The following is a 15522-nucleotide window of genomic DNA, read 5'->3' as shown; positions in this document are numbered from 1 at the left end:
AAGAATCCACCTGCAATGCAGGAGACCTGGGTTCCATCCCTGGTTGGGAAGATCCCCTGGAGGAGGACATGGTGACCCACTCCAGTATTCTTGGCTGGCGAATCCCCATGGACAGAGGAGCCCGGAGGGCTACAGTCCATGGGAGTCACAAGGATTCTTTTTTCATAGATTTGTGAAATAAATTATTTTTCAACTGAAACAGCAGATAGTGCCCGTGTGGCTTTGTTTTAGGTACTGCTTGATCATTAGCTGGGTGGTGTCCCTTTCTAGGGTGAAAGTCAGTTTCTGCTTTTGTATGCTCTGTACAGGGCCATGGGTGGGGCTCATCTGTGTGGTTCTTGTCCCTGGTGGTGCTAAGGATAGCACACCTACAGAATTCCAGCTCCTATAATTTTTGCTTTTATTGTCACGTGATACTTTAGAAAGGCCACTACTGGCTTGTATGTCTCCGTACCAGCCTTCCTGAGAGAGGAGGATGTCCTATGAAGCTAATAAAGCTTAAGCCTCAGAGTCCCTCCCATGCAAGCCACCTTCCAAGCTCTCTACTTGATGGAGTGTTCTTTTTCTTTTTTTAAAATGATTTTGTTTATTTATTTTTGACTGCTCTGGGTCTTTGTTGCTATACATGGGCTTTTCTCTAGTTGCAGCAAGCAGGGACTACTCTGTAGTTGTGGTCCACGGGCTTCTCATTGCGGTGGCTTCTCTTGTTGGGGAGAATGGTTTCTAGGGTGTGCAGGCTCCAGTAGCTTAGGCTCCCGTACTCTAGAGCTCAGACTCAATAGTTGTGGCACACCAGCTTAGTTGCCCCACAGCATGTGGGAGCTTCCCGGACCAAGGATTGAACCAGCGTCTCCTGCATTGGCAGGCGGATTCCCAACTACTGAGCCACCAGGGAAGCCCCAGAGTGTTCTTTTTCTCAAAGAAGATAACCCTAAATTGCATAAATTTAGCCCCCACAAGATCTGGATCTGTGCATCCTTCCAAAGATGGGCTGACACACCCAAAACATGTATTATGCTGCTTCATTTCTGCCTCCCCTCTGCAGAACCAGGTCAAGAAATCATAGCAGAACCTTGTGCTGATTAAACAGCAGGTTTTTCATCATCCCAAGTCAGCTTCCTGTGCGCCAGGAGCTTAGCTTGCTTCGCTCTGCTCTTCCAACTGCCCCTTACTTTGACCTTTAAAACAATTGCTTTTTGTCACCCATGAAGCCACAGGCTGCAAGCCCTGAGAAACGCAGCCACACAGGATGCCGGGTTCTGTGCAGTGAGGGCCACCCAAAGACAGTGCTCAGAAAGAAGGCTGTTCTTAGAGGTTTTTCTCTCAGACTCACCATTTCACTGTTCAAACAGCCATCTACACATGGCTTTGCGATCGCTACCTTTTTTTGAGAGGTACAAGGTATAAAGTCACTTGGCATGTTTCCTTGTTACTCAGTTGACTGAGCTGTCACTCTGATGAACATTTTAATCTGTGTTGAATCGTGCTGGGAAATCGGTGATGATTGTTAAAATGTAACGTAGTTGAATGTCTTTCATCAAGTCGCGGTGAAGAAAAAAAAGGGTATTTGAAATTATTATTCTTCAGTATGCTAGGCTTTCTCTTTTGCACAAAACAGAAATAGAGAAAGTCAGGGATTTACTTACACTCTGCTGCTGCTGCTGCTAAGTCACTTCAGTCGTGCCCGACTCTGTGCGACCCCATAGACGGCTGCCCACCAGGCTCCCCCGTCAGGGATCATCATTTGTGTCAGTTGAATTTTAAGAGCAGATGGCATTGTTCAGCCTGTGCAGTTGCCCAATCACAATCTTTCAGGTCATCAGGGTTCTGTTTTACATCTCATGTTGATGTGGCTCTTTTCTGAATGTGAATTCCTTTCTCCTCTTCCCTCCAGTATGTAAAATGAATGTACACATTCGATGTCAGGCGAACGTGGCCCCTAACTGCGGTGTAAACGCAGTGGAGCTGGCCAAGACTCTGGCGGGAATGGGCCTCCAACCCGGAAATATTTCTCCAACCTCGGTGAGCCTTTACTGTTTTCCCATATTATAATCTGGACATTGTTCCCAGATGTGGTGAGTCCTCGTGTCGTGTGTGGCGTAATCCAAGTCCTAGTCTCAGCAAATACAGTAAACGGGTTTATTGCATTTTTAAAGAGCATTTTCTTCTACAAATAAGATTCTATATACAGTTATGTAACAACAAATAGTGAGTGTGCAGATATTGCATTAAGCAGAAAAAGGATCTTTTTTTTTTTTTTTTTTCATAAATCAGCTTCCTGTCATTGTGGTCTGGTGAAAAGCCTGGAATCCAGGGGCCTGGGTTCCAGGCTAGGGTGGGGTCCCTGGCGGTACAGTTGACCAGTAACTGTGGGCTTCTGCTTCCTCCTCTCTGAAGGAGTTGAACTTGAAGAGCTGACATTCTCCACAGTCCTGGAATCCAGAGTGTGAAGTTTTTGTTTATGGACTGTGAATTTATCTCTGGTCCAGCCACAGACAGGAGTTCCTTCCTCTGGGCTCTTGGGGGTGGGTGGAGCGGGTCTGTTGCTGTGTACGTTTTGTCTTGTCCCCTCCCTGAGTGACCCATACCGTCCCCTGGTCCATTAGAGCTTCAGCCACATCCTATTGCTGCCTTGCTAGTTGGGGTCTGCCGAGAGCTGGGGAATGATCCATGGCTATAGCTGTGGCTTCTAAAATGTGTAGCTTGATGTCCGGTTCAGGAAAATTCTAGACTGAACTGGCAAATATCTTTGGATACTTAGGAAGGGAAGTGCAATCACTGTCAGGTGCTTGGTTGTCCAAAAAATGTCATCACTAACCACCCCGTTTCCTTTTTTTTCACTAACCACCTCTACCAGGTAGAGGGCCCCACCTGGTAGATCAGGGCCTTGGACTGACATTGTGTTTCTTGATTTGAGGAAAAGGAAAGTGAAAGTGGCTCAGTCGTGTCCAACTCTTTGCAGCCCCCTGGACTATAGCACACCAGGCACCTCTGTCCATGGGATTTCCCAGGCAAGAATACTGGAGTGGATTGCCATTCCTTCTCCGGGGAATCTTCCTGACCTAGGGGTTGTCCCCTGCATTGGGAGGTAGATTCTTTACCATCTGAGCTACCAAGGAAGCCCAGATGGTGCTAGTGGTAAAGAACCCACCTCCTAACGCAGGAGTTGTAAGAGAAGCAGGTTCAATTCATGGGTTGGGAATATCCCCTGGAGGAGGACATGGCAACCTACTCCAATATTCTTGCCTGGAGAATCCCATGGACAGAGGAGCCTAACGGGCTACAGTCCTTAGGGTTGCAGAGTCAGACGTGACTGAAGTGACTTAGCATGCATGCACGCAGACTGCTGTGCCTGAAGAGTGTCAGGTTAAGGCTTTTAGCCTGCCCAGAAACACTGGCTTGAAGTTTTCTGGCCAGGGCCAGCCCAACCAGGGGAAGGATTTAGGTGGAGGAAGTGAAGTTCAAGCTGGTAACATTTTTCTGTCTTTGAAAAATTTATGAGGAGAAACTATTAAAACAATTGGATTTTTAAAAATGATCCATTTTGTATCTTCAATCACTGTTTCACTCGTTTGAGGAAATACAATCCTTGCAGTTTCAGACTGTTGCCCAGCTGTTTATTGCACACATTGCTTAGAAGTTGCCCTAAATTAGCTGTTTTTTAATAGGTCAAATGCTCCAAGATGTTAGACTTCTGGTCTCTTGTCTCTTCTGGTCTGCTTGTCTTATAAATACCCCAAGATGGACATCTGCACCGTCGCCTTGTCTGTAGGTGGCGTCCTCTGCAGGATGGGGCTGGAGAACTCCCTAAAGAGTTCTTCTGGTTCCACCTGGTGGGTTAGGAGCTCTCATTGTATAGGCAGTTATCCTTTCTGGAGGGCAAGTTGACCATGCTTCAGAAGTCTTCAAACTTAAATCCTTGGTTCAAAGAGTTCCCTTTTTGGAAAGTTATCTGAATAGATGATACTAATGATGATCTTGTTGATAATGATGACAATACAGCTTAGGTTTATTGAATGTGCCAGGCACTGATCTAAGAGCTTTAGGTGCAGTTATTCATTTACTCCTCATAACGATCCCCGTGGCAGCTGCTATAACGTCCCCTTTGTTAGGAGTGGAAACTGAAGTACAGCGAGGTAGGTGACTGGTCCACGGTCACAGGGTTGGGTTGCAGAGCTGTGATTTGAACCCAGGCAGCCTGCTTGAGAGCCCAGACTCCTTATCACCCTGATATAAAGATTTTTGCATGCAAGTATGATCACTGAGTGTTATCTATATAGAGAAAAATGGGGATAATCTGTATGTCCAGTATCAGGGGAGTTATTGAATCAATTGTGATATATCCATAAAATGAATTATTGGACAGCTTTTAAAAACTCATGTTCTTGAAGTACATTTAGAACTGTGGATAATAAGTTAATAGCATGAAATTAACATAATATGTTATTATAGTTAGTGTTATGAAACAACAATTTCATTGTCTTTTTAAAAATTAATCAAGCGTAAAGATAGATGTGTGTATATTGATGTTTTTATATTTTGTTGAAGAAGGCTGATGAGATTATAGGTATTGTCGATATTATCCTTCATATATTTGCTCATTATTCCAATATTTACATTAATTTTCATTTCTCATCTATAATTTAAAATGTATATTATAACCTTGCTTCTTTTATTTACATTTTGATGTGGGTGGTACTTGATTTTCTGAGCAGTTGTGAAATCTGCTACTTGTAGGACATGGACAGCAGATGGCGCTCTTAGAATGTGGTCACCTGTAGAAAGCAACCAGGTGGACCAGGCTGAGACAGTGTTTCTGTATACTGCCATTTAAGCACAAACTGAAACTCAGTGGCTTAGATGTATTTTTAAATGATTCTTACCCAAATATAGTAAGCACAGGTCAGGAGTTTATGCTGAAGCAGGTTTGAGTGGCAGAACCTGATCACATGTCAAGTGGTATTAACCTCTCCCCATGTCCTATATTGAGGGGTGAAGCTGCAAGTAAGGTCTTCTCCATCTGTAACTGCTTCAAGTTCCACTGGGATTTCTGATTCCATGTATTTCTTCTTTGCAGAAGCTTGTTTCTAGATCAACCCTAAGACGACAGGGAAAGGAGAGCACCAAAGAAGGAAATGGCATTGGGGTAAATTCCTCCAACCGACTTGGGATCGACAACTTTGAGTTCATCCGAGTGTTGGGGAAGGGCAGCTTTGGAAAGGTGAGTCTTGGCTTCAGCTGTTTGGGTTAAAGGAAGCCTGCTCCATGGAGGTTGTTTGTATGGGCAGGAATGTATCCACTTGCCTGTTTCCCACCTGCCATCGGCCTTCTGCCCCGGGCAAGGCCATACCCTAAGAGCTGCAGGAGTTCTGCTCACGCTCCTTCCTGCTGCTTTGCCATAGGTGATGCTGGCAAGAGTAAAAGAAACAGGAGACCTCTATGCTGTGAAGGTGCTAAAGAAGGACGTGATCCTGCAGGACGATGACGTGGAGTGCACCATGACGGAGAAAAGGATCCTGGCCCTGGCCCGCAGTCACCCCTTCCTCACTCAGCTCTTCTGCTGCTTCCAGACCCCCGTGAGTATGACTCCCATTCTCCATCCCGCCGCCTCCCTTCTTCAGAAGCTGAGGCTGCCATATGTCGAAGCTTTCATAAAGTAGCAGATCAGAAACTGGGGGTTCGTGGAGACTCCCAAGGCAGGGTCATTTGAAATACCCAGTGGCTTCTGATGACCAGAACCAGTGAACTAACCGCTTCCTTTCATGCTGTCCTGGAGAAGGATCACTTTGAGGGTTGTGTGTCCTAAGATTGAAAATGTCTTTGTACATAAGTCTTCTCTAGCAGAGTGAAAGTTACAGAAATCCAAGAAGACAGAAAACATCATGGGCTGCTTATCCTGGTGACTTTGACCTTCTCCTCTGCTAAATACTAAACTGTTTCTGACCCAGGGAAAAGAGTTCAGATCAGGATAGGCCCAAAGAGGGCACCTTGATTTGTAATGTCCCAAGGCCTTGCTTCTGGCCTCAGTCAAGGACCCTTTGCTTGATTCTGTGGACTGATCCTGGGATTCTGTCTACCCCATCATGGGGTGTGAACTTTCCTGGTGGCTCAGACAGTAAAGCATCTACCTGCAATGCAGGAGACCTGGGTTCAATCCCTGGGTCAGGAAGATCCCCTGGAGAAGGAAATGGCAACCCACTCCAGCACCCTTGCCTGGAAAATCCCATGGATGGAGGAGCCTGGTAGGCTACAGCCCATGGGGTCGTAAAGAGTGGGACATGACTGAGTGATTTCACTTTCATCATAGGGTGCAATTAGGAATGGTTTTGGCTGCGGTTATCAGAACATATGACTTATAGTGGTTTACACAATGAACAGAAAGGATGAGTTTAGTTCATAGTAGAGACTTTTTTATTGATAAGTCTGATGGTAGCACTGTTAGGATTGTATGAGATGCTTAGTGTCATTAGGCATCTCTTCCCCTTGAGGTCTCAAGGTCCTTGCCCTAAGATCACAGCACTAACCATCACACATCACATGACAGCATCTAAAGCAGGAAGCACAGGGAACAGAGGTAGAAGGGCTTCATGCACTTTCCTCTTATCAGGGATAGAAAAATCTTTCCTAGACTTGAGTTATAGGCTCATCCTGAGCTGCAGAGGAGGCTGGAAGAGCGAATAGCTAGCTGAGATAAGCTGCTTTGTCACAATGGGCTCCCATCCACCTTGACTTATCCCTGAGGCGGGGCGTTCTGCAGCCCAGTTAGACTGGACTCAGGACTGGGCTTCTGCTGTCAATGGAGAGGGAAGAGGGCTCCTATGAAGGCATTGGGAGGGTCTGGCAGTTATTTCCCGATCTTCTTGCTTCTCAAAGGCATTCTGAAAGAGAATTCAGGACACATCCCTTGTCTCTGCCACCATCAGGGATGTAAAGGCCATGGTAGGAGGGGGACAGGGGCATCAGACCTGGTCCAGGGATGCTGCAGAGCATTTCTAGGGAAAGTGACAGCTACACTGGAACCAGAAGGACCAGATAGAATTAATCAGGCAGAGAGAGTGAAAGGGAGCATGTTGTACACGGTTAACAGCTCTGGGTGGGTCTACCAGTAAACAGGTCTTCTATGGTAGCTCAGTCAATAAAGAATCCGCCTCCTAAACAGGAGACGCAGGTTCGGTCCCTGGGTCAGGAAGATCCCCTAGAGAAGAAAATGGCAACCCACTCCAGAATTCTTCCCTGGAAAATCCCACAGACAGAGGAGCCTGGAGGGCTACAGTCCATGCTGTCGCAAGAGTTGGACATGACCTAGCAACTAAACCACCACCAGTAAACAGGAACAAGGAGGGTGAATAAAGCCCACAAGCACGAAATGAGAGTTTGAGAAGGGGCCTGCTAAGAACTGGCACTGGAGAAGTGGGCCAGGCCAGGACCAGGCTGTGAGAGCCGTGAAGGCTCTGCTAAAAGAGCTCGTATTTCAGCCCTAAGAATGAATGAAAGACATTTAAGCAGAATGACGTACCAGATTGCAGATTTAAACTATTTTTTAAAAAGCAATTTTTTTGTATGCAGTGGGTAATATAAGCATTCTCCAAGTGTTCATCTCCTTTCTTTGATTGAAACTATTATTAGGAGTCTCATGTATAGCCTTTCAGAGAATTGTTTGTACACAAAAGCATACATGTACACAGCATATATGCATCCGTATTTATTTAAAAAAAAAACAAATGGTGGTATATATTTGCACACCATTCTGTACTCTCCTTTTGAAAAATGTTTGTTTATTTTTGACCATCTTGGGTCTTGGTTGTGGCACACAGACTCTTCATTCCAGCACGTGGGCTTCTCTCTAGTAGAGGCACGTGTGCTCAGTAACTGCGGCGCTCAGGCTTAGTTGCCCTGAAGTGTGTGAGATCTTAGTTCCCCAACCAGGGATCGAACCTGTGTCACCTGCATTGGAAGACAGATTCTTAACCACTGGACCACTAGGGAAGTCCCCCCCACCCCTGTCTTCTTAAGGAAAAAACCCAAAATGGTTTTATTAAGAGAGTAAATCTCTGTAATACATCCTGCAAAACTTAAACCTTTTAAAAATTTGCATATTAAAAAAATGAAGTATAATTGACATTTAACATTGTTTTCGGTGTACAGAAAATGATTTTATATTTGCATATGTAGTCAAATGAGCACCACAACTAAGTCCAGTCAGCATCTATCAGCCCAGTTAAGGAATTTTTTTCTTGTGTTGAGAACCTTTAAGAAATACTTTCAGCAACGTTCATATATTCAATACCATATCATTAACTATAGTCACCACATTGTACGTTGCATCCCCATTCACCTTATTTTTCTGAAAAAAAACATACTATATCTTGAGATTGTCTCATATTTGTATATACCTGATTGCCTCATTTATAATGGCTGCATAGTATTCCATTTTAAGAACATAATACAAATTATTTAACCTATTTCCTATTGGTATATACATAGGTTATATGTAACTTTTATTTCAATCAAATGTACAGTGTGTCCCTTGTACTTTTATCTTATGTACCTGTGTTATGATTTCTATATGGGACACTATTGGAAGTGGTATTGCTTGGTCAAAAATGGATGGATTTATGGTTCTGATGGAGTCTAGCGGGCCTTCTTCCCTATCATGGCTGAAAATAGCTAAGACTTTATCACTTATATACCAGGCACTGTTCTAAGTGCCTTATGTGTATTATCAATCTTTATGGTAATCCTGTGAAGTAAGTTCTGTTAACATCAATCCCATTTTACAAATGAGCAAACTGAGGCAGAAAGAAATTTAGCTTCCAAGTGGCAGAGGTTTTAAAGCCGGGCAGTCTGAGTGCTGAGCCCAAGCTCTTTCCACTTGCTGGCCGTATTTCTAAATTCACACTCCCAAACCACATTTGAGAAGGTCTATTTCCCCTCCTCTCCTGTTATGACACTGCCTATCATTTTGATGGCTGGAGAGATTTTTTTTAAAAGGTGACTTTGGTTCTGACTGGAATTTCTCCAACAGTAAGTGAGGCTGAGCATTGCATATGTGTAAGGGCCCCTTGTGTTGGCAAAGGCACACAGGCAGCGTGGAGAATGGATGGAGCAGGGAAGCCAGGAGGCAGAAGGACAGGTGAAAGGGGATGCGTGGCGTGCACTCCCGTGCTGTCCAAGCACCTCGGGGTCCAACTAATAGCTTCTTGGGCTGCAGTTTCCCTTGCATTCCTTCCTCTTGCCTCTCATAGTCTGGGCCCCTCGAGGCCACACCCTCTTCATCATAGTCCTCAGTGGCTGCAGGAGTCTTTGAGCCCACTCTGCCCCTGCCACCATGCCCCTGATTCTCTGCTTCCCATTTCTGGGTCCACGGTTCCATCAGAGCTCAGTTCTGCCCATCCTCCATTGCTACCCGGAGTAACCTCAAAACGTTATTTCCCACACTCTGTGCTTCGTCCACCTAAAGTCTTTTGCTGGTCCTCATCCAGCTGTTCTCTCAGAGAAAAGTTGGGTGACAGTTCTGGGTTTCAGAACACCCTTGTGAAGAAGGCAAGACTGGTGGGTAGCACTGGTTGTCCACTTGGGCTTCAAGCTCAGCTCCTCCTCATTTCATGAGCCGGACAGGACTACATTCAGGGCTGCACAAAAGAGCCAATGGTTTTCTGTGACATTGGGTTGGATGATACTAACTGGTGATAATCTTTGAGTCAGACAGCTGACTGACATGGTCATGCAGTGGCCACTTCAAGTTATTCTAATGAACAAATAAAGTAGTGTCTCCTGCCCAACTCCAGGGGGCTTTTACCTACCCAAGGAAATCCCCACGACCCTATAGAAGCAATCTGAGGTCTTACGAACAATTAGGTGGTGTTGTAGTAGAAAAGAAATTAACCTGAAACAGATTGGAAGGTCCATAAATATAGAATATACAATGCAGAATTTTCCAGGAAAATGTGAACTGTAAAATATCCCTAGATATCAGTGTCTTCATGTGATTTCCACAGTGTTCAGCTGATGTATGTATGTATCATACGTGTTCAGTTGTGTGTGACTATTTGTGACCTTATAGACTGAAGCTGGTGAAGCCTTGATTAACATTGACCATCTATTTTTAGTGACAGTTTCATATATGGCCACACGGTGGCAGTCGTTACCACAAGGTGATTTTTATTTCTGCACCAGAGAGGAGCTGACTTTGGGGTTTAAAATTTGTGTGTTGCAGTAGATGTCTCCAAAGCAAAGGATAAAGGTAATTTTCCCCTCCCCTAAGTCTGGATGATAAAGTGGTAGGAACAGCTTAAAAGAATCAAGTGCATTTTTCTTATGCTGAGATAAAGATATGCAGTTTTCATATTGCTATAGTTTAAGCCATCTCTAGGATTTGCAAGGTATCAGACTCTACATATGCATGTCATTTTCTCTCTGCATCAGTCCATCTGTCAGAAGTCCTCGGTCACTATCCCCGTTTGCTATTGAAAAGCTAAGTATAAAGAACAGAAAATGCCAGTTACTATGAGAAATTACAGCAGGTAAATGACTACTTTTCAGCAACTGGGTTTGGCAGGCCCTTTCATCTTAAAAGAAGATGCTGATCAGTGTGTCACGCAAAAACTGTAACAGTAGCCCCTGCAGAATTTAGAAGGGACCCGAGGTGAGGCGTGGGAGCCACTCCCCAGCATTTGCAATGTGTCACTTCATTGTGAAGATGCTGGTAGAAACAGCGCTTCTCTCACTGTCCAGGCCTGCAGAAATGAGTGTCTCTGAGGCCCAGGAGAAAGGAAGCAGCTTGCTAAGGCTCCCTTGAGCTGAGTGGTGGAAACAAGGTTCATCTCTGGGTCAGGCTGACTCTAGAGTCCGGCTCCATCCACTTGGTATCTTGTACAACATTGAGGTTGTTGATTCAGCATCTGCTTCAGCCCCTCTTGTCTGCACTGGCTCCCCTCCAACCTGTTGATATGGCAGCAGCCTTGCCCTTGGAAAAGGAAGCTGAGTCCTTCCAACTCTCTTTTTCCTCTGTCTCAATGGCTTGCAACTCCCTTAAAATTCCTTTGAGCCTTAGAGTTCTCGTGGTGGAGATGAAAGCAGGATTGCTGTGAGGACCAAAGGCGAGAAGGCAGACACGCTCTTGCCACATGCATGACATGGTTCAAAAGTGAACCAACTGTGTGTTGTGATGACTGCCTCCTTCCCCACACCAAAACATGTCCTGGGACTCCCAGGGGCCAGCACAGACCCTACATGACGGTGACGACAAACACTCACAAAATAGGGATTTGGGAGCTCTTTTTGTTCTTGGTCAGAACAAAAAGATAAGCAAATTTCAAATATTAGATAATTTATCAAATTTGCTACCTAGAATTATGGGCCCATGAATTATTGCCCCAGATTTTTTTTTATCATAATACATATTACTTGCAAGTACATCATTCCATTGGCATTCTCATAAATTTCTGAAAGCATTATCTGAAAGTAAATTCTAATAGTTTGTGAATAATTTGTTAATCTGGATCATGGCTTACAGTCTGGATCAATGCTTATACTCTTGGATCTGTTGATTTTATTTCTGATAACCTAGCCAAAGAAAGCAACATAAAGAATAAAATGTTATGCATAAATATGTTTAATTTTCAGTGCATAATTTATACTAGGAAGATACTGGAAACAACCTCAGTCTTCAGCAATAGGAATCTACTTTAAAAATGTACTGCTTGATGAAGGTATTTGGCCAGTAGAGATATGATTGAATATTAAGTAGTTAAAAGATTGTGTTACTTTCAGAAACATCTAACATATATGATTTATTCCATACAATTCTTACATTAGTCCTAGAAGATGGGTCCAGTTATTATCTTTATTTTGCTGAGTGATAAAGTGAAGGAGGAGCTAAATTACTTGCCCAAAATTAAACAGAGTAAATGGTGGGACCAGAGATGGGAGGCCAGGAAATAGTACAGAATTTATGATAATGAGCAGTGTGAATCCATTTCAGGTTCCTCCTGGGAGAGCAATTTGGCAAACCTGTCCCCTCCTCCAAAAAAAAAAAAAAAGCCCAGAAAGGAAATGATGCCAGTAAACTATCAGGGACTCTTATGAAGGTAGTGGAATTATGGATGATCTTTTTCTTCTTTATTCTGTTTGCCAGTTCCTGCAACATGCTTCTGTTTCTTTGTGGATGGGGTGGGGAAAGTGAGGCCTCCTGAAGCCAGGAGGGCCCAGGTCCCGGCTGCTGGCCTGGGGTACACTGCCTTTCCCACCCTTTCAGGTTAAATTCACTTCACACTCCTTTCATCTTAATGGGGACTGTTGTGTCGGCAGCTGAGCCTGCTGGCATTTATGGCCTGGAATCCGGGTCTCCCCACCCCCAGCTCCCCGGGCGCTCCTTGGCACTCCTGGAGCCTGGCTGAAAGCTGAGGGCCGAGACCAGGAGGAACAAAGAGGCAGCGGTAGCAGGAGGGGGAGCGGCAGAGTAAACACTGGTCAGATGCTTTAGCCTTTGTTCAGAGACCCAGTTTGTTAGAGCAAAGGTTTCCGTTTGGAAAACATAGAACACACTGTGCCTGGTGCCCAGGCCGCAATGGAGCCATGATCCCATTTGTGCGTTGGCGATCTGCTGCCCTGGGTGGGGGAGGCATTACACAGAACCTCCTTTTACAGGGACAGAAGCCCGGGCTCTCACCTCCCTACTGATGGGGTGTCGTCAGGTGTCACCTGCGGGGGGTTGCTCACAAAGCAGTGCACCTGGAGTTCTTGGCGGGGGGCCATCGCTTTCCCTAAGAAGCCACACCTCAGTGTCCATCAATTAAGGAGAAACCCTGCCTTTGAAGGGTAGGGTGGCTAGGAATTTTGTGACCCAAGTGCTGTCAGCTTACCTAACCGGTGCAAACTGATTTCAGTGCACATAAGTCACACTTAAAATATGTCTGAAGATCACCCAGCAACAGGGGTGCAGGGGAACAGTCTTTGAGTTATTTTCTCTGTCAGTATGTTAAACATTAGCAGAGGGGTGTACGTGTCAAAGAGACACACAGACAGGAGGGATGGGCAGCAGAATCATTCTGTCGCCCTGGAGTGCATCTTTTGGAATCTCGTCAGGAGGGGACTGCCCTGCAGCCTTCCATAGGCGAGCTCTGGGTTCTCATCCTGGCTGAGCTAATAGCACCCTTGTCTTCAGGAAGGTCCCCTGCCTGTTATCAGGCAGGAATAAAGGCAGGTTTTCACAGCATAGCGTTTTGTGGCCTTTTATAAAACTCCTAAGGAAAGGCCATTTCTTCTTAACCTGCTTCCTCCTTCCACTGAGCATTGAGTGCCATAAACACAATGTGGTCTGCTTATGGGTCACTTGGTATAGTTTGCCTTTGGCTCAGATCAAAATAAAAAACAAGCCAGAACGTGGTGTTTCACAGTTGGGGATGTTCCTGACATTAATCACGTTACCGCTGGGGACAGAATGCACATGGGCCGTCTCTGGGCTCTGAATTTCTAGCGGGGGAGCGGGGGCTGATTTAGGACCTTTGCTTCTGTCCCCAGAGGCTTCCCAGATTCCCGACTATCTTTGACTCAGTAGGGTCGTGAAAATGAATGAGAAATAGGAGAACCCAGAGTTCTTGCTGTTCCTTTGGCTGTCTCTGCTCGGGGAGGATGCCAGAACACTTGGTGTGACCAAAGGGCTTGAAAGGGTTGGCATGTGTTTCCTTTTGAGGTTATTCAGCTGCAACTGGCCTTGTCACTAGCTGTCACCCACGGTGATGACCTGGAGATGGCCTGGACCCCCCACCTCCAGTGTGTGGAAGGCGGTTCACGGATTGTGTGTCATTTCCTTTGACTTGGCCGAGACTTGCCAGGGTCAGACTCGGCCCCTGTGTGTCTGATGACCGGCGAAGCTCTGTGGTAGGGAGTGTTAGTTACGGTTTTCCCTAACCATGCCTGGGAACCTGCCAAACTATGGATGCTCAGACCTCAGCGGGGCCCTGTTCTAAAGCTCTGGGCTGGAAGTGCCGGGAGTGGCTCCAGGCATGAGAACGTGATGGGCTTTCTGCCAAATAGTTTAGTGACAAGTCAGCCAGTCCGGAATCACACTGATGGAGGGCAAAGGAAAGAAACAGTGTTTGCAGTGCTCAGTCTCGCTGGCAAGAGGAGAGTCACATACGTGGCATAGATGGTATAAGGACTGTATTTACTTCCTGCTACAAAAGGAAAGGTAGCTGCAAAGGAGCTCTGATCTGGGGGACATTTTTACCTCCGGGTCAGTCTTTCCTCAGAAGGGCAACCAGAATATAAGACTAACAGTCCAACTAGCACCCTGCGAGTATTTCCCTGGGAAAGTGGGTTGGCCTTTGTCAGGACCAAGTAGGACCTTGGGGCCAAGATCTAAGGCGACATCTGTGGGTGGCTGGAGCAAGCCCCCCCCAGAATCATGCAGTCTAGAAACCCAACTGCACTAGGTGGAAACCATAGACTCTAATGTCTTCTAGTTTTGAAATACTTGCTTTTTCCATAATTACTTCATCACTGGTCAGAACACAGCTATGTCCATCTCTTCTCAGGCTCCAGGTCAAGGGCCTCGCAAAACAAAGTCAGCCCTGTCTGTCAGTATAAACTTTGCCAACCTGAGATTTCAGAGACTCGTTCACCAGTTGGTGAAGATCAGACAAAATGAAGATTTGTTGTTCATTCCGCAAATGTGCACAGAGTTCCTCCAGGGTGTAGGCCCGGCTCTGAGCCCTGAGGACACAGCAGTGGACAAAGCAGGAGGGAGCCCCTTCCCTCATGGAGCCGGTGTCCTTCTGGGGAATTTGGGACTTAAGTAGCAGGCCCATAGCAGAGAGTCACCCCTCTGTGGTGGGCTGGTTATGGTTGAATTTCTGGGATTACTTTTAGGGCAGGCTCAGAGCAGCCATCTGATTACAGGAGAGTCCAGGAGAAGTGTCTTGAAGCTGTATTTGCTTGTGCATTCCCATCTGGTGCAGGGAATTGAAGACCTGATGGAGATTCCTGGGGGCAGGGAGGGCAACGGGCTTGGGGTCCAAAGCAGGAGGTGTCATGGCTAAGCAGCAGCTCAGCTTACTTGCTGCGCTCACCATTGCTGTTGGAACAGAGTTCCCCTCCTGCTGCTGGGAAGACTGATCTCTTCCCTGAAGCCCCATAGGAGGCTGCAGGGACAACATTCCCTGCCCCCACCCCCATATCCATGCCTTCAGGACTGACTGCTGCTGTGCAGGGTTTCTTTTCCTGCCTTCTGAAGCCAGAGAGTACCTTGGCACCTCTCACCAGAGACCCTCCGTACTGCACCAGCAGAGGCTTTGGCAGGCCCTGTCTCCCCTTTAGGGCCACCCAGAGAGTTCCTGTTTCCTTTCTGTGCAGCCATCCAGCTTTCAGTATATTTGCACAGCAAAAGAGCTTGCTGTATTTGGAGCTCACTCCTACCCACTTCTTTAGGATGGTCTGTGGTGATGTCTTGCTTAGGTCTTACAAAGGGAGTCTTGGAACTCTTCCCAGAAACTCAATTTCATCCTTATGGTATATGATATT

The 15522-nt window shown here is 45.9% G+C and overlaps 1 protein-coding gene across 1 annotated transcript in view; it reads left to right on the top strand.

Moving 5' to 3' along the window:
• The window catches only part of PRKCH (protein kinase C eta), a 233848-nt gene that overhangs the window by 132153 nt on the left and 86173 nt on the right, over nt 1–15522 (top strand). Inside the window, exons 7-9 of the mRNA XM_055436882.2 lie at nt 1895–2022; nt 5078–5221; nt 5403–5576. Of these exons, the coding sequence (XP_055292857.1) occupies nt 1895–2022; nt 5078–5221; nt 5403–5576 (446 nt within the window). The remainder of the gene's footprint in view (nt 1–1894; nt 2023–5077; nt 5222–5402; nt 5577–15522) is intronic.

This window comes from Moschus berezovskii, chromosome 9 (assembly GCF_049115385.1).
Source record: "Moschus berezovskii isolate FMDL1 chromosome 9, NW_MosBer_1.0, whole genome shotgun sequence".
Lineage (NCBI taxonomy): Eukaryota > Metazoa > Chordata > Mammalia > Artiodactyla > Moschidae > Moschus > Moschus berezovskii.
The sequence above is the reverse complement of the archived record's forward strand: the minus strand, read 5'-3'. Positions and strand labels throughout refer to the sequence as shown.